Source organism: Haemorhous mexicanus, chromosome 5 (genome assembly GCF_027477595.1).
Source record: "Haemorhous mexicanus isolate bHaeMex1 chromosome 5, bHaeMex1.pri, whole genome shotgun sequence".
Classification (NCBI taxonomy): Eukaryota; Metazoa; Chordata; class Aves; order Passeriformes; family Fringillidae; genus Haemorhous; species Haemorhous mexicanus.
The window spans coordinates 28,485,787-28,505,456 of record NC_082345.1 but is presented as its reverse complement, the minus strand read 5'-3'; the positions used below and the strand labels follow the sequence as shown (position 1 = coordinate 28,505,456).

The 19,670-nt window shown below is 45.3% G+C and overlaps 1 protein-coding gene across 1 annotated transcript in view; it reads right to left on the bottom strand.

Moving 5' to 3' along the window:
- The window catches only part of LOC132328157 (glutamate receptor ionotropic, NMDA 2B), an 80,940-nt gene extending 64,346 nt beyond the window's left edge, over positions 1–16,594 (bottom strand). The window contains exons 1-2 of the mRNA XM_059847917.1: positions 16,590–16,594; positions 15,913–16,027 (exon numbers count right to left, since the gene is read on the bottom strand). Coding sequence (XP_059703900.1) covers positions 15,913–16,027; positions 16,590–16,594 — 120 coding nt within the window. The remainder of the gene's footprint in view (positions 1–15,912; positions 16,028–16,589) is intronic.
- Between the last annotated feature and the right edge of the window lie 3,076 nt (positions 16,595–19,670).

Genomic DNA, 19,670 nt, shown 5'->3' with positions numbered 1-19,670 from the left:
CCGATGAGAGGGAGCGGGAAATAACTCCCGATGAGAGGGAGTGGGAAGCAGCTTTACCGCCTCCAATTCCTCTACCCCGAAAGCCCAGCTCGCGGCGAGCGTGGCTGCGCGGCGGCGGCGGCGAGCGGCGGGGGGAGCGCGGAGGCAGTGGGGGACGCGAGTTTCGGCGCGGGGGCTGTGAGCATGACACCGACAGCGGCGGCCTCAGCTGGCGCGGTGCCAGGGACGCGCGCGCAGGGCGAGACCCGCGGGACGTCCGGGAAGGGCTCTCAAATCATAGCGTCCACGTCAGACGCGGGCGGTGGGCTTGGAGCAGCTGCAGGGCTCCAAGCGGTGCCCGTAGGCAGACGCAGGAGACGCGTGGTGATGATGCAGGACCCGGAAGTCGGGGCGCGAAGGGTTTTTTCCCCAGTTCGCGGACGCGAGACGGGCACCGGCCGAGCAGGGACCGCGCGCCGGCTGCGGGTGTTGGCACGGGGCCAGAATGGGATCTGAGCTGTACTGGTGTCGATCAGAGAGAGAAGGACATTTCCGAGACCGCGCCTGCGCCGAGACGAGCGCAGGGGAGGCGCGGTCGGGGCGGGGTTGTCCACACTCCCGTGACGGCACAGGCAGAGACGGGGCGTGGTCAGGGTACAGAGGCTGCCCCAGGTACCACCCCTCTCCGATCCCAGGGCAATGGGCACCCAGCCAACCGCAGCAGCCAGCACACAGTTTCAGCCTCCATCAAAATCTCAAGTTGGAGATTTTTCGCGGGTGCAGCACATGTTGAGTGAGGCACACCGAACTCTTCAACAGGCTAGTCCCACAGAAGTGACAGAAACAGCATTTATCAGATGATCAAGTCTCAGATGCAAAAGATGGGCGTGGAAAGAAAAAAAAAAAAGTTGTCCAAAAATCAGAGAAAAGTGAGAAAGCACCAGGCTTTTGCCCAAGATACAGAAAAAAGAAGGGAAAATCAATGCAAATCAATGTTATTCCAAATATGATGTAGATGGAAATCTATTTTGAAAAATGCCTCTCAGGGAGAGAGACGGCACCATATAAAGATAGAAGTATTAGTAAGGATTCAATTACTCAAAGTGTCTCTGAAGACAGAGCATTTGAGAAACATCAATCAGATCCTATCTGTGGGGTCATCAGCTGATTCTCCAATGGTTCAGAGTTTTAGGGATTGTTGTCAGTGAGTTTGTAACCTTTGTTATTTTTAGATTTTATAGGTAATACTGATAAATAAGGATTGCTGTTAATGTTATATGAATACTTTAAAAAGGTTGTCTTAACTCCTTCAAATACTTCCTGTTGATAAGTTGATTATATAATGAGAATTCTCAGAATTTATGATAAGAATTATTATCAGGGTATTGTAGTGTTTATAGCCAGCCAGTGTTCCACTATCTCTTTTGTGAGAAGCCACGTCTCTTCAGAATCTTGTCTTTATTTCCTAACTACTCACAGGTTTTTGGATTTCTTTTAAATCCAAATTGCCGCTTTTGTGGTTTTCTTCATTTATTGTTTCTTCAGTTATTACAGAGGTACTTCAGCCAAGAATTCAAGAAGTCTACTGTGTTTGAAGAATTTCTATCCCAACAGAAGTTTCAGAAGGATCCAATTATTTAATGGTTTGATAGATCTTTAATCCTAAGGTTTCCTATTCATAATTGCTGTTTTTAAGAGTCTCATTTTAAGAATGTGCTAAGTGATATCCATCAATTAGAGTTCGGGCTCTGGCCAAGTCCTAGCTCTACTTGAATGGAGTGATTGACAATCAGCCCAGATGTTTTCTGCATCAAAAAGTATTCAAGTCCTTTTGGCTTGGCAATTTGACCGTCAATGATAGCTGAGCCTGTTTTCAGAAGGAGTTTGGAGAGACATGAATCCGGACATGGATTCTCCACTTCTCTGTTGTTGTAAGGTTCATCAGCTGTCGCAGACTCTGGGATGACAGTTCAGTGTTGTAGTGTTTGACAATTGTATGATTTCAGATGTGTTATTGGTTATGTGTATTATCTAGTTGATTTCTAATTGCTGTCATTTTACATTTCCCTATGCAATTGCATAGAGACTGAAACAGAGTTGATCAATGTTTTATTTTCATATCAGGACCCATTCTTCACCTCCGAGATTTTGAGAAAATCCTCCAGTCTCTTCGGGGGCGTGGATTTGTTTGTGTTTTAGCAGGTACAAAAGTCCAGGTGAATCTCAGTGAAGAATGTGAAACTCCATCCAGTGCAAGACAATGCTGACAAGAAGCGTGGGCAAGAAAACGCTGACCATTCCATAAGCAGAAAAGAAGATGTAGAGATGTGGACTGCACAGAGATTCCAACCCTTGTGTTTTGCCCACAGAAGACTGTGGACTTTGGGTCTCTTCATGGGTGTGGGAATCAGTGGTGTTGTAGAACTGTTGTTAGATGATTGCTTGTTATATTTTAGTAGGGCTTTTAGTTCTCTTGTTCATTGCGCCATGCATTCTTTTGTGTATATGGCGGGTTGTCAACCAAGCTGCCAAAGAGGTCTTCTTGGTGCAAACAGAAGGGGGAGATGTCGGAACTCAGGACATCCCTCTGGGAGTCCGGAGTTTCCTGGGACCCTTGCCAGGGGGCTCGGAGACCCTGGCACACAGCCCAGAACACCAGTGGGTTCGATTATGAACCACGGAATAACTTGTCACCTTTATAGAAAGAGATAAAAGCCACAATAGTGTAAATAGTGTAAGAATAAATAATTACAGAGTCTAAATGTAGGTTTTAGGATTTTTGGTATAGGGGTTTCTGGTGACAAGATGGAGGGATTTGGGCGTGTCTAGCCTTTCTTCTTCTTCTCTACCTCCATCTTGTCTGGTGATGTTGGCACTTTTAGATTGGTCTAAAGTAGAAACTCACTGTCTAATATAGATGATAGGTATTGGAAAATAACTGTAAATATTGTACACGTAGTTTGTAGTATATAAAGATAACACCGCCCTGGAGGAGGGGGGAGTGCCTCTGGCTGTCCTGCCAAACGGATCTCGGCTGGACAGGGAGAAAGAACTTTATAGATAAGATGCAATAAACAATCTTGAGACCGAAAAAATGAAGAGCCCTGACTTTTTCTTCAAGCACCGGGCTGGGAAAAGGAACTTTAGAACTTTAGTCGGGGTCACTCTGACCGGCTAGAAAGACAGCCCCCGGCAACTGGCGTTCCCTGGGTGGGCTCGAAGAGAGATTACGGCTGCTGGCGTTCCCTGTGTGGGCTCGAAGAAAGACCCGGCATCTCCCTCCCATGTGGTCTGTCCAGTCCCACAGTCAACAGTGACAGCAACCAGGCTCCCAGCATGTCCATCAGACTACTGTTCTGTATCTTCTAAAAGAACCCACTCTTCCCTGGTATTACATTTAAATGCACTTTTCCTCTACCCTCTGCCTCCCATTACTCTTTAATTACATTCACTTGGATTGTCTTAAAGTCCTTCTCTTTTTCATTGCATATTCCCTTCAACAGTTGCAGAAAATTATCATACTCCCTATCTAGCAAAAATATATATTTGGGGAAAATCTACCCTCTGGAACCAGGCAAAGGTCCAGTGAGACACAGGTGAGCCAGAGAAAAATGGTTTTAACTAAAGTTCAAGTAACATTGCATGATAAACTCTGGGAATTCTTCAGTGTTTATTTGAGATAGGGGACTTCTTAATGGGGAAAGTTCCTAGTGCCAATTTCACCAGACTGTACTCTCTTAATCCTTATTTATTCATAAGACAGTGTTTCCATTAGTCCCAGGCTGGAGCAAGGTGTCTGGGCAATGAGCAGGAAAATTTATACACCCACAGAACTTACTCTGGACCCAAATAGGAGACAGAGCATGGATAGGATAAATGTTCAAACAGAGACAGGGGGACTTCTCTATGGGTCTGTTCCTCAGCCTTTCCAAAAACTGAGACTTCAAACAGCAGTAACCTGTAAGAAAAGGAACAGGGCATGATCCTGGTGGAAACTACAAATGCAGGCTGATCTATACGCACAGGACAAGCTCAAGGAAAGCAGCTGTCCACAGGTAGCCCCTGTCAAAGGGGAAAAAAGCTACAGAAATGAGATGCTGTCATAATCCCAGCAGTCTTTACAAAGCAAACATAATTTAATGCAGCAATACAAAGAACTCTGGCCTCAGTGAAAATGAGCACACATCAAAGAAGAATAGCAAATAGTTCCCACTTCTAAAAGAGAAAAAAGTAAAGCACTTGCTGAAAGAAGTGACCTGAGCAATCCTGAATTCTTAAAACACCCAGATGATGCTTAGAGCAAACAGTTAACTCGGCGTGCTGGAGCTGATCTCCAGCAGCAGACTGCAGAATGGACTCTCTGTTACCTCCAGATCTCCCAGCTTGGATGGAGACACTGTTATATGACACTGTTTAGACTGGAAAACTTGCAGCACGTCTCTGCTGTCCAGGGCTGCACCCAATATAAGTTGATTTGCCAGCAAAGACTATTTCCTCTCAAAAATCACATGATTACATAAATCAGAATGGATCTAAGGGGAGAACAAAAAGATGTGCAACACCTGTTAGCATCTACATTTCACTCTGCTGTTTCTCCAGTCACATAAGTGTCCACACTTCATGCTCCACCACTGACCAAAATGGTGCTCTGATGAAGCTGTGCAAAAAAAACATATTTCAAAGCAAGATATGAACAATTAAAAAAAAATTTAAATTAAAGATATTACTTCAATCTAAACCCAGGTATTTCTTCCATCTAAACCCAGGCTTGTTTGCTTTTTAGAATTTTACACTAACCAAACTCAGTCATTCAACACACACACAAAAAATCATGTTCTTTACCAGACACGAATAATAAAAGTGATGGAAATTTGGATTGAGACACACATCTGCAGAGACACTTCATGTACTCCCTAGCAATGAATTATCAATTTAAAAAATAAAATAAACTATAAAATCCCAGTCCCAAAGGCTAGACCTTTCTCATGAGAGGTGACAGAGACCACAGTTTAAGCCTCCATTCTGAGTCAGGCTGAAATGATTTGAATACAGTTTTCACACTGCCTAGTATCTGTCCTCACTGTTTGCCTAATGAGGCTCTGGGCTCTGGGAGAAGGTGCTGCCATTTTCTCCTCCACATCACCTTTGTGAATGGTACCTAAAGGCTTTTGTGAGTCTACATGAAAACACCAAGATGTCCATTTTCATTTACAGCAATAAAACTTCAAAATAAATCTTCCATATCTGATCAAAATTAATATTTTCACTGATCCTGAACTATGTTTTTTCACACTCATTTGTTCTTCCCACCCTATTTCTGAGGCTTGGCAGGCCTTATCACTCCTCTTATTTAATGATCCATGTCATTTTCCCCACAAAGAGACTTTGTGGACAAAGTTGGCCAGAATCTAATTAAAAATTCCTGGTCTCCTTCTGTTTGGGACTCCTGTTCCTTACCTTACATGGTTGTGCAGTGCTATTTTACATCATTGAACAGCCTAACCCCATTCCACCACACGAGCAGCTGAATGTTACTCATAGTGAAATGTTGTCTCTATGTTAATTTTGCAAAGTGCTTGGGATCCTTCTCGAAGGAAGGAAGGAACAATAGAAATGTAAGTCATTCTCGTGTACTGGAACTGAGGAAATAAACCGAAGGGAAACAAGCACCAGAAGCTGCCACACAAAATGCAGACCAATTTGAAAGCAGACCAGTCTGAAAGCTTTAAGGGGAACAAGAAAAAGGCTGTCAAACAGCCTCTCAGGCTTGGCATGGTGGGAGACATTGCAGCATGCAGCTAGCCCAGCAGAAGGAAATTAAATAGGACTGTCAAACTGCTGACTCAGCAGAAGACAGCACAACTCCAAGCACATTTCAGAATTAAACCCAGGTCAGTTAATGCCAGGTCCTTTCACAAGGAAGAAAGGCCAAAGGATGGTGACAGAAACTCAGACACCACTGCAAGGCAAGGCAAGAGTCAGAGCCGGGATCTAACATTACCAAAGGCAGTCTGAAAAAAATTACAGACTCCAGGAAAACACAGTTCAGGCACAGGGAAAACAAAGGATGCTGAACATATTGTATGCTCAAATCAATGACATGGAGCGCATGCCAGAGCTCATGAGCAGCGAGAGTAACTCCAGCACAGAGTAGCTCCAGTGATAACCACAGCCTTAATGCTGAAAAACCTTTGAAAAACACCAGAGAGGTTTACATGTTACAGTGCAGAGAAGACCACAAGGGAACAGACTGTCCTGGTCTAGTAAAAAATACCGTCAAGATGCAGCTCAGCATCCAGGCGCGTCAAGCACATACAACCAGGGTTCAAACACAAAACAAGGAGCATGTGAGAACAAGCACGGGAACACTGAACCAACACCAGAGGAGAGAAGCAAACCAAGCCAAAGACACAACAAACAAGCTATTTCTTACTGAAAAATGTCAGAACCATTTCATATCAGGAAAACCTTATTTCAAATTAATTCAGAAGCAAATGTGGCCAGACTTTTACTGCAGGAAAATCAAACTGCCAAAATCTTACCAAAACAAATAGAGAAGCGGAGGAGGAGGAAGAGAAAGAAAAAGGCAAAAGAAAAACATAGGGTCCTATGAATATGCAGCACTTCCCTTCTCTCAAGCCCCATGGAAGGAAAACAGAGCCTCCAGTTAATAGCATTCAGATAATGTAAAAATAGAAAAAGCAAAGGATTCACAGGCCAAGCAAAGATGTCGTTGACATGAGACAGTTTCAAGCAAATGCAACTGAACAGATGAAAACACACCCTTAGGCACTGGGGGCACATTCACTCACTGTGAGTCTCCTTTAGCTGCAGCTCTTTCTCCAGACCCAGTTTGGTTGGCTGCTAGCTTTCTGTGCCCTCATCTCTTCAGGCATTTCAAATCTTAAAGCTGCCTAAATTGCCATGCTTTCTTCAGCTGCCTTTTTATGGCACAGTCTGGCCACCAAAAGCAACAGGAAATAAATTTCCTCTTCCCAGGGCACCTGTGTCCATCTCAGTGCTACAGACTCCCTGAAGTGATTTCCAGTAGATGACTGGGCACAAAGCAAGGGAAAGTGAAAGTGGCTCTGCTGTGCACCTATCCAGGATTGAGGGATACATGACCTGTTCACGTTACTCCTGAGTGGAGTAAGGACGAAGGAATTACTGTTGGGCTGATAAACAGTCACAGAATCACAGAATCTTAGAATATCCTCAGTTGGAAAGGACCTATGAGGATCACTGAAGTCCAGCTTCTGGCCCTGGACAGGACCATCCCAAGAATCACACCATATAGCTGAGAGCATTGTCCAAACACTTCCTGAGCTACGGCAGCCTTGGCGCTGTGATCACTTCCCTGGGGAGCCTGTTCCAGTGCCCAAACACCCACTGGGTGAAGAACTTCTTCCTTATATATAGCTTAAACCTCCCCTGGCACAGCTTCATGCCATTCCCTGCTTCCTGTCACTGGCCACAGAGGAAAGAGATCGGTGTCTGCCTGGTCGCTTCCCCTTGTGAGGAGCAGCTGCACTTGATGATCCTTGTGGGTCCCTTCCAATTCAGAATGTTCTGTGATTCTGTGAAGCTGTGAATTCTGTGAGACTGCAGTGAGGCCTCTGCTCAGTCTCCTCTTCCCCAGGCTGAACAGGTCAAGTGACCTCAGCCACTTCAGCTTCCTTGTACATGGAATTCAGGGAAAAATCACTCCTGTGTTCAAACTGAAATTAGGGACAAAATCAAATCACCATCCCTGGTCTGGGGGTTTGGGGTTTTTTGAGGATGTTATAGACTCATCATCAGGGATGATGATAGGATGGATCCTTGATACTCTGCTGTGATAGGAATATGTAATTACTGTATCCATACCTGAAAGCTCATCTTCCCATAGCAAATCAGCTATCTCCTGCACTAAGATATGGATATTTGTTTTCAACATGCTGGGATGAAACATTCCCACAATCAATGAAATGCTGGAACACAGATACACAGCAGCATCTGACATGCCATAGAAATTTTCAAGCTGCTGGCAAGCAGGAGGGTTTCAACCAGAAGCAATGTGGCTCTGGCACCAGCACGTCAGCCCTGTACTGGGAGTTTGTGCTGCACTGCAAGATGTGGCCTTACTAGAGGCTTTTTTGTTCTCTGTAAAGTTAGGATTATCCCCTCAGATATAAAGAAGACTGGAAATTCTCCAGCAGCATTGGGTATTTTTGAGCTATTGCACCTTCTCAGCTGCAGCTCTCCAAGCACCTTTACTGCTTTTCCCTGTCTGCCCTTCACACTCTCAATGAGGCTCCCATAAGCCTGCACAAAGCCAGTTATAATTCTCTGCTGCCTATCAAAGCCTTCACAAGAGTTAGGCAGTTGGTGTGTAAAGCCTGCTGCCTACCATGCTGACTAATGTTGTCTGATTGTTCCCTTGTACTCCCCCGTTGGTCCATCTGTACCCATCTGCTACCTTTTGTCTTGCAATTAACGTGCAACCACTTTGGGGTAGAAGCCACCTTTTTTGTTAGTGTTCACTCAGCTCCCTGCAGAGCAGAGTCCCAAGTCCATAACTGGGTGCTGGGGACAGCAATGATGACGTGCAAGAGGTGCATATATGCTGGCAAAGGGTTACAGTGGCACTTCTCACTTTGTGGCATGAGCAAGTCAGCTGAGAGAGAGCTCCAGGCAAGAGTGCTCGTGCAGAATACAGCGGAGGTGAGGGCAGTCTTCTCTTGTGGCTGGATGTTGCTATCATGTGTTGTTATTAGTACAACGAGCACAATCCTCCAGGATCCCCTGTCCAAGGAGCTAGGTTGGCAACCCCAGTACAGGTCAGATGGCTGCTATCACCCTCATCAGCTACACCAGCAGAGAAATGGTAGGAGGCATTCTAACTACAGCCTTGGCTTAATAAAGATCTCCAGATATTCCAATATCTGATTTGCATAAGAGGACAAGGTCTTTCCAAGAAGCTGTCATTGTTTCAATGTAAGAATTCCCTCCAGTAGCAAGGGAGTAGGGTCTGGTGGAGAAGAGCCAGAATATTTTTCTGCAGGCTCATGAATCATACAAATACACTCCAAAATTCAAGCAAAGTCAGGAACTGCTTCAGCAAGAGGCAAAGAGAGCGGACAGCTCATGATGACATAACACACGGTGGTTAGGAAGAGACATCCAATATGTTCTCGTTGGTCAGAGCTAGACTAGCTTATTATTGCAGGATGCAGCAATCCAGCAGAGACACAGTTTGACCAGCACGTCTGCAAGATTTACACAGAAGGCTTTTTCAGAAAGATTGTTCTGTTTGTCCTCTGGTAAGGAAGGCTTTGTGTGGCACTTGAATCTGTCCTTCTCCTTAGGAGTCGGTGTAAGATTAACATGGCCATAATTAGCCACAAATACATACAGTTAGATCCTGGGCAACTGTGAGAAGTCAGGCCAAATCCTGGCAGTGGATGCAGCATAGGTGCACAAATAAAGCCATCTGGTTGTCTGATTGAATCAGGGTCATAAACAGACCCGTCAGATGTGACCTAGATCAGGTATCTAAGGGACACTCACTTGGGAGTGGGATATCCATAAAATATGTATTCCTTGATGCAAGTCTGCTGTCTAATGAGAAGCAAGGCATTCAGCAAATTATGGTCTCTTAGAGACATGTCCAGAAAGAACACTTTAAAAATAAGGGGGGGAAATGCATGTACAGGCTCCCGTTCTAATTTCAGCCATATGTGCTTGAATCCAGAACAGTCCCTCTGCCCTAAGAGAAGCTTTATCAGTCTAAAAACTGGTTCTGTGGGAACAGAATCAGTCTCTTACTCTGAGTAGGTTTAAACAAACTTCTATGCCATTTCTCCCCAGGGACAATGAGTCATAAATCCCCATGTACACAGCAAAATTAGCAAAACAAGACTGATTGGCAAAAACAATCCAATCTTGTCTCACTGTAAAAGGAGTCGGTGGAATAAAAAATAATTTCCTCCCTGGACACACAGGCAAGATGTCAGAACTCCACACACAGAGCAGAACCTGACCAAAGGCAGTAACTTCTACCCCATGGAGAAAAGCATACATGTGAAAGGTTTGCCTAGGTGGGCACCAGACAACATGAGGAAGAAACTGTCTCAAAACATCTAGTTATCTTTCCAAAGGCAGGGGAGGGCCTTCAGAGAAGACTTGGATTTGTACAGCTGAAGTTCTCACCTCACAACCCTTCATTCTTGCTCCTTTCCTATTTTTAAAGCGCCTTCTTTAAGGAGGCTTTTATTCTCCAAGAAAGTGAAATAAAAAAAAAAATCGAAGCCCTTCCTTCTGCTTAGCAATGTAACAGATAGGATAACAAGATTCACATTGATTCTTCACGGAGCGGTCAGTACCACATGGACTGTTACTAAAAGCCAAGAATACTGATCGTATTGTCAGTCCTCTCCCCCATTATTTCTGCCACTGGGACATTGAAGCACACAGAGGGATGACAGTGAATGTTTCTTTTAATGCACAGTAAGAGATCAGGCCTGGAGGCTGCATCATCATCAAATGCTACAGCTTCTTCAGCATCTCTGTGGTGTTCATCAGCTCCCCAAAGGTGCAGACTTCAGGAGGTGACAAGTGCCTCAGTAAGAGCTTTTGTTCACAGACGTGCACAATAGCCTTCACATGCCAACTGCCTGCTCGTACAGAAGGTTCATGGTGGAAGCTTGAAGAAATTATGTGCTCACTGGATCAGGCTTGAAGTTTGTGCTGATCAGCTTGTCCATAACCCGGGTTGCCTCTCCTATGAAATAAGCTGCTTTTTGTGAGACGCTCTTCAGGTTTGTCTTGCTCATCTAATCACAGAAATGTAGGCAGGCAGAGAACCACAAGAGATCACTTACTGCATCCATCAGCTCGGAGGCAGGACAAGACAGACTGAGATCCTGCACCGTTGGATATTTTTCACTATATACTCCAGCAAATGAACCTCTACCAGCAAATGAGCCTCACCATGTCTCACCATGCCAATAATTAGACAGCTCCCTACATATCTAACTGAAATCTTTCTGCTTGACAATTTAGCAAGACAACTTTTTCTTTCTCCCTACTGGGGCATGAAAAGCAGCTGACTAGTATGTCCTTTTTTCAGCAATCATTTAGGTGTCCAAAAATTTATCTTGTTCTCTTTCCTCACCTTTTTAGATAAGGGAAATCTTCATCTTTCATTTTTCTTTTCTAAATCCTTCTTTTCTTTCTGTATCTCTGTCCCATATCCCAGGGGAACTCTTCCCGGGCATGGATGGGCATAATGGTGCTCTGTCCCAAGCTGAAGGCAGGGTCACAGAAGTTCACAAACTCATCTTGTGCAGACTGTGATCGAGGTTGAACACATCTCTGGAAAATCCATGTGGCAGAGAGCAGTGGCACTATTTTCCACCCTGCTGCAGCATTAGGAAATCCAGGAAGCCTACAGTCACTGAGGCAGCTGAGAGGCTGTCACAGCAAATGGCCCCATTCCCAGGGAGCACTAATGGGTACAGTGGTGTAAGGGTACAGGCGAGGAGCAGCCTGCCCGTGAATTTGTAATCATGGTCACACCAATGGCTAGAGGAAGCAGAACAGACCCTGCTGGAGTTGAAGAGCTCAAAAGTCAAGTGCTAAAAGTGATAATTATAGTACCAGCAGCAGGCAAACATTTTATCTGCTGAGTGGGGTGAAGGTTGATAGGGGCAGAGGATTAGTGCATGCAGCAAGGAGAATCCACAAGTTTCCCATCTGTCCTCTAAGATGGCTTGTAGTGGCACCCTGACCAAAACCATCACCTGGGGCTTTGCTTGCCCAGACAGGAAGAGGAGTGAATGAGGCACGCTTGGTAAGAGATGGAGGGAGCTTGTGAATCAAAGAGCTCTGTGGGGTGGCACAAGAACCTGGTGTCAGGAGCCTCATGGAAAGGTGCTCTGAATCCCCAGTGACACACCTAAGAAAAGAGACTGAGCACAAACTAGCAATAGAAGTGATGCCAAACTCACTAGTAATTACAGTAGAGAAGGAATCTGAAGGAGGGCCTCCAAGTTCATAACATTTGTGTCACCCCCAGGTTTGCTGGGGGAAAGTGAGGAAGCAGATGGGAGGATCTGGGAGCTAATAGGACAGGACTGTTGGCAGGGAGCTAGTGGGATGGGACTCAGTAGAGAAGGAGGAGGTAAGCAAGAGCTGGAGATAGCAGCACTTGCTAGCTCTCATAAAGGGATCATGAACCCAGAATTAAGTCCTCATCATATGTGGGATCATAAGAGAGCAGAAGAGAAAGGCAAATAGTGAAGAAAAATACTGTGTGAAATCTCTTCCCACACAAAATATCAGAACCCACTGACACAAAACCTAGAGTAGTGCTGACCCTCTGGCTCACTTTGCAAGACATCTGGCCCTCACTCATCACTGCACTGAGGCATGGTCCTTCATGGGGCATAAGAGTAGACATCCTTCACCACCTCCATCTGCCTCCCTGCACCTCTATGATAAATACAACAGGGGCATCTAGGCACCCAGAACACACCTAGGCTATCTGGCCAGTGAAGCAGAGAGCTTTACTAACCAGCTGATGAAAAGGCAGTGTGGAAAGGCATGCAGCATTCTGCCCCAAGGAACAGAGTACAGAGAAGTGAATGAAATGCAGCACATTTGCTTATCATGATGAACCACTACTCATGGGTAAGACAAGCAGGAGAGCTCAGGTTACTGCCCCCTTGCAGAAAGTGGGTTTTCTTCTTGTTCTTTCATGATTGTCAGCCCTACAAGGCTTCAGTTTACCTGAAGCACTCATGAGGAGATTTATCATCATCAGCAGAGTCTGGGGGCAGCTGCAGCTCCTCTGGAAAATTAATTCCTGTTCTGAAATAACTGGTGAGGTTGTGAAGATATTTACTGGGAGGTAAAAATCAAAATCGCAAAAGACTTCACAGACCTGAAATCCTGAAACGGTTCAGTCACTGTCTGGATCTTTGCTGCTCAGAAAATGGAAGACTTCACACCTATTTTAAAACATATCTTTTTATATATACTCCATGAGACATACCCTCAAAATCCATTTGCCATCTTTCAAGAATCAAATGTGCCAAGCTGTACAGAGCTGCAAGCTGTGTTACTAAATCCAGAGGAGACTAACAGAAATGATCAGAAGACTAGAAAACATGACCTACCAAGAGGGACTGAACAAATTCACATTTAACCCACACCAGAAATGACTGGGAGACAACATGATAGAAGACTTCAAATCCACATGGGGACAATAAGAAGTGGTAGAGAATAAACAATTCCCTATGTCCATTAGGGAGACACAAAGTATTCGTGGGCTTAAATTGCAGCCAGGGAAATCTAGGTTAGACATTAGGAAAACTTAACAGGGCAAGGAGAAAGAAGCCATAGGAGAGATTGACTTGGGATTTCATGGGATTTGTAGCATTGAAGGTCTCTCAGAACAGGTGAGACAAACATCTGTCAGGAATAATTTCAGTCTAGTTAAACCCTCTCTTGGGGCACAGGGAGGGTCTAGTTGGCCTCTTGATGTTCCTTTCAGGCATAGCATCTGATTAAAGATGAGTGTGTAGTTAAAGACTGAGCTACAGTGAATGCAACTGGACCAAATCATTGTTTCCCACTCAGCCTTTCATCACATGTCTCCTACTGCCTGTTTGCCTGAAAGCTCCCAGGATGAAGCACCTTGCTATTTACATAAAATTAGTGAGAATTGGAGAATGTTCCAAAGCACTACAAAGGTATTGGAATTATGTGCTTAAAATATATCAATAATTTCTAGTCTTGTGGCATTGCCTAGAGCTGCTGTTAAGGGCCAACAGTTTGTGTTGCCTGACACAAAGATCTCTGCTTCACACTTATAGTTTTATGTTTGCATTTCTGCTGAATGGAAAAAAAAAATTAGAAAAAGAGCATGAGGTTCCAGATATAAAAGGTTTTGGTCTGTGATCAGAACATGCTGGAGATTACTTCAGTGTCTTTCAGAAAGAGCATGCCAGCATAAAATTCAGCCAGTTCAGAGTTTGATTATAATAGTCTGATCCTCCCTGAGGAAGAAACCCACTTCAAGATAAAACATTTGTGTCCAAGAAGCACTATGTGTTTTTCTTACCACTAATACCATAGCTCATCATAGCCTCATTTCAGTCCAGCCCAGCTCCTATGAAATTAGGGATTGTTTCGCTTTAATGGATGCCAAGTAGTCCTCACAGACAGCAGGGCTCAAGCAAGCCACAGATCTAACCCCAACATTCTTGATAACCCTTCTACTAATTGTCTGGTTCATCTGAGAGACCACAAATTCACTCCCAGAGACTGAACAACCCTTCTTACCACTTACGGAAGCCACCAAGCCTTCACGGAGGGTGTGACATGTGAAGCATGTGACAGGCAAGATAAAAACAGGACTGCATTTAGCTGTGCCTCCCCAGAGACTGCAAAGCATTCCAGCAACAGATTCCCACAGCCAGGCCTGCTAATAACCCCTAGGAGGATTCATGCTGCTACCGCTTCATTTTCCTTCTCTGATGATGGAATTTTCCCCCTTGAGAACAAACGTGGTGCCAGCTAGGATCAAATCCTCCTGGACTTTTGCTGGTAAGCTTTAATGAAGTTGAGTGACAGACCAAGCCTGACATGAGGTCTCTTCAGCCTGACCTTTGGATGACCACACCCTGGGCAGTATCTAGACAGCCTGCCTTCAGCTATGTCCTGCCCACACATGCTATGCCATGCTCTTTGTTTCCTCGCACTCCTGGCTCACTGAGACCTCTTCTGACTCCCAGAACACACACCCTCGTCTGGTCTGGACAGTGCCAAGACCATGAGGTAGACAGGTCCTCCTGGAAACCAGGCACAAGCTGGGGGCTTTCACCTTCTTGCCAAATTCCTGCAACTACTGGGAGACCCCAGTGACTGCCAGGCACCAATGTGATTGCTCTTCTGTCTCATTCAGAAGTCGTTCCCACAGCTCTCTTATGAATACACGTCTCCTGGCAGCTCCCCATTTCATTCTAATTTCCCCATTAATTTCTTCCTCACTTTCACCAAGCAAGTCACTTGCAAGTCCATGCAGAGAACAAGCAGGCAAGGAGAGAAAGTTTTCTGTGCATGGTGGGCCAAAGGGGCATTTTTCTAAGCCATACACATGATTCCATACAGACCTGCTTCATATCTATCAAGCGTTCTGTTGAATTCTCCTTCCTTTGCTCTGACTTCTCACACCCAAAACTTTTTTTATGCAACTTTTTATCTCATTTTCTTAGCCCTTAAACTACCCCCTCTGCTTCAACAGAAACCCTTTGGGAATGCTTGTTCAGAGCCTGGACCACTGACATTTATGTGGGAGGTGAAATGAACCAAAACTTCCCACTAACTCAGAAATTCACACCATTTCTAAAATGGTGCTTTGGGTTGTATGCAAATTATTCCAAAATATGCAAATTTGGATCTTTGAACGACTCAATATGATCTCACATTCACATCCTTCTTAATGCACCATCCCATTGCAAGGGACACTGGCCATATGCATCAAGCACAGTTAATACAAGCATAAATGACTAAGTGTGGCTGTAGCACAGCCACAGTCACTTAGTGACAGAATTTCACTGCCACCAAGCCATACAGAGGAATATTTTCTGTCTCAGCCACTGAAACTCATGGCACAAGGTATCTTCTCTGAAAGGCCAGGAAACTTATGTTCAGAGATTACAGAAAGGAAGCTGATGAATTTTTTATGCATGCTAATGGAAGACTGTAATGGCATCCTGCGTGGAGAAGACAGCAGCCTGGGCAGTGGAGATACCAGTGGTCTGGGATACAAGAAGCAGATTGCCAGCCCTTGATAAGAAGTACAGAAAGGTGGGGAGGATCATTTGCCTGGAGCCTTCCCCCTTCCTCTTCCCTGACACAGTTGGAGAATTACCAAACATATCCTACCCTCTCCCACTTCCTCTCCTTGGTCAAAAGGATGATGACCAGCTTGGGATGCATCTGGTATCCGTCCTCACTGAACGACAAATTCCTGCCTTCAAAGGTGACATTGATCAGGTACCTGCGAGAGAGAGAAGAGAGCAAGGAGAACATTAATGCTTGGAAACCAAACCCAAAACGAGACCCTGCCTCCCCTCTTCAGCTCACATCAGGAGGGTAGAAGCACAGTGCAAAACAACGGAAAATCTTAGAGGAAGCGAGTTAGAAAAACAGGACAATTAGTCCAGAAATTGGGACAGTCAGGCAAGGCAGGGCAATTGCCCCCATTTTGTGACTGGGATAGGGAAGTGATGTACTGTGTTGGCTCTCAATGAATTCCTAAAAGCATGTCTAAGAGTCACACACGCACATGTATGCCCACAGTCCCTGGTTTTATCTCTGCCTCAAAGGGCAGAGGGATCCTTAGCAATCAGATGTGTAAACACACTCCACAGCCCACACGTCACTCACTCTCCAAAGGGGATTTTGCATGCCACTTGAGCACAGTGATGGGCAACAGGTGAAGCAGTGGAGACAGCCTCCCCCCAGCCCAAATATCGAGGCAATGACTCGGGAAGCAGTGGAGACCCAAGGAAGGAGCAGCACACCTGCAAGAAGCTCTATCCCTATCAGAGCCAGCACACCTCATGGGGCCCAGAGTGGTCCTGTGGAGGAGTTTAGGAACAGGGATAAGGATGTTGAAAGAGCCCAGTGAAAGTCGTTTTTCCTAAGGACAGAGTCGAGCCTTACACCCAGTAAAATCAAGCTAAAGTGATCAGCCCTGCAGCCAACATCAGCGATTCTCTTTGTCTGGAAAGGCCCCATCACTCCTGCAGAGGACACTCCCTGTTGGGGCATTTCATGTCAGCTGTACACATGGACAGTTAAACAGTCCAGGCTTCAATCTCATTTATCCTAAAGCCTCCTTACGCAGCTCTGGCAATAGGGAAGGCCTTTAAGTGGACTGAGATTACAGCTACACTCATTTCAAGGCCTTGCTGCACATTGAGAGAATGTTAAAGGGGTGGTGCTGTAAATAAGAATCAGGTCTATTGTTTTCTTAACTGTCAGACCATCTAGAAATACACTGTAGGGAAGAGGAGGTAAATACACATTTCACAGTTCAGTGGTTTATATGACATTGCCATGGCACTCTGACAGTTTACCCTGTTCGTATATTTCACTTCAATTCACAATCCTGTTGCATGAAGTAGATTGTACCTTTGTAAATCTGCTCTGGCACCAGTAGCATCACATCACCGTGAGAGGCAGAGGTGACCAAGCTGCCTGCAGGGCTGGGCCCTGCACTCTGCACTCCCCTACTTCACACAGTTCTATAAATTACACAAGCAACATTTCTATTACAGACATGAGAGGTTTTCTATTCTATTACACCGTGACATCAGGAAACATTTCCTAATATTCAGCTTCAATTTGTCCCTTATGAACTCAATTTGAACCAATTTCAAGAAAATAAATAAGAGGGGAAAAAAATCTGTTCTTTTGGTGGGTTCATGCTTTCCTACTATCTGCACAAAGAGACCTCCCCGCTAATCTAATGAAATCATTGTATCAGGGAAACTTCTTCAAACAAATAAAAAAGCAGGGCATTCTTTTAGTTTCTTCCTTTTTCAAACTTTTTTGTTTTAACTACATTAATCAACCAAACTCATCTACTCCCCATTGCAAAGTGCAATCAGCAATTATGTTTATTTCTAAAGGAAATTCCACACTTGATCCAATTTGTGACCTTCAAGGGACGTGTTCAGCATTGGAAATACAGCCATAAGGGAGCCCAGCATGAAACATCTGCAACAGGACAGTTTTCAAAGGCAGACAATTGGTTATTTTCCAAAAACCAAAGCCATTTGGAACCCAAACATTGAGTGAACCCCAAAACATCCTCCAACCAGAAAATCTTAGCCATGCAATTGTTCGTAATGGCATAAAACATCCCATGCTCTTTTTCTGGTTTTTTTGTTGGGTTTTTTTTTTTTTTTTTTTTCCCCAGCTGTGTGAATTGTTCTGGTACTCAGGAATTGCCTGGTATGTGCACCCTACAAGACCTAATTAAGGCTCTGGTGGGAGGGATCTTCCCGTGGACCAAGACTTCATGACTTCTCTGCACTGGCCACCGGAGCAAAGACAAAGAAAGGCTCCAAGAAGATGAGGATGCCATTAGCCTGATGGGAGTTGCAGCTTTATCTGTCAGGAATGAGTAAGCAATGCCAACATCTAATTAAGCAAACACCAATATTAAACTGTTCTCAGCCCTCTTTCTCCTCACACCCAAGAACGATTCCACTACAGGAATCTCCCTTGCACAGCTTGACAAGAAGAGTTCACAGAAATCAGCAACAGATATGAGACAAGAGGGTGTCATTTATGCTCATTTTCACTGGAAAGATTAGAACCTCTAATAATAATCAAGGCGGGATCATCAACGACTCCAATCCTTGGAGCTGCCTTGAGATTTAAACTTAAAGCAGCACTAAAATCCCCTGCTTCACACCTTAATGACTGAAATTAGTCTCCAAATTTGGCAATATAACTCTTCAGTGTTTTCTCTCCAACCCATTAGCAATATGTTTACAAAAGTTTGCAGGAGAAGTGCAGAAGGAGTGGCATCCCCCCCCAGCTTTCCCTGCTCTCCTGTACCTATGCTGCCAGCTAACACAGGGATGCAGGGTGAGAGCAGCTCGCAGGGAGCTGCAGGGCTTGCTCGGGTGCACTGAGCCTATGTGACAAAGCATCAGGGCTTGAAGGACTCCCAGGCAGGCCGAGTCAGCAGCACGCTGCAAGGCAGCCACACTCGAGTGGCTCTGCCCTCCATCATTACTGCAGCAGCAGTCCCCCCCTTCAGCAGCACTGCTGCCCTGGCACACCAGCACCACTGCTGCCTGCTCTGGCCAGGGGGATTTGGTTCCTCCCTACAGCCTGCACACACTCCAGTCCCTAAGCAGGCAAGCAGGGGGCTGAGAGCCTCGCTGACATGTCTGAACTGAGCCACCAGAGTTAACGGGGGCACAACAGGAGGGCAAGCAGGTTGTGCATGCAGGTTACGTAAACCAGGAGGAAACTACCTGAGAAAATTTTAATGCCCGCATGTTTGGCACTCCAAGATGGAGAGAGTTAGAGAAAGAGAAAGGGGGCATGGTGGGGGCTGACACAGGCAATTTAATTTAATTTGCTAGAATCACCTTTCAGCAAAAGATTTTGCTTACGTGGCAATTTCTGGAACTACTTGATACAAGCACAGAAGGGTTGAGCCCTTTGCCAGCCCAGTGGCGATGCAGCGGATGCAATGCCCAAACTCAAGACGGGTGAGAGCAAAACATACACAGCCTGTGGAAGCAGGCTGACACCGTGAGCCCTGTGGTATGGACAAGCAGGCAGGAGCAATGGGACATGCCCTTGGGCACAAAGCAAATTACACCCAGGGGGACCTAAGCCCCATCCTGGGCTCTGAGGTAACATCACCCATCCTGGACATAAATCTGTCAGCCTTGCAAGTTAAAGGAGAGTGTTTTAAAGCATAGCTAATAGAGCATTAAAACCACATCAGATGGCCAATTTAGGACCAGCAGAGAGATGATGGCATTTTAAATGGCTTCAGCCGTGATGGAGAAAGCCTGGAGAGGCAGATGGTGGGCACAGGGGGCTTGAGGGAACACAGAAAGGGTGCTACTCAAATTTCTTCTGCCCCAGAGACAGCTGTGAAGGAG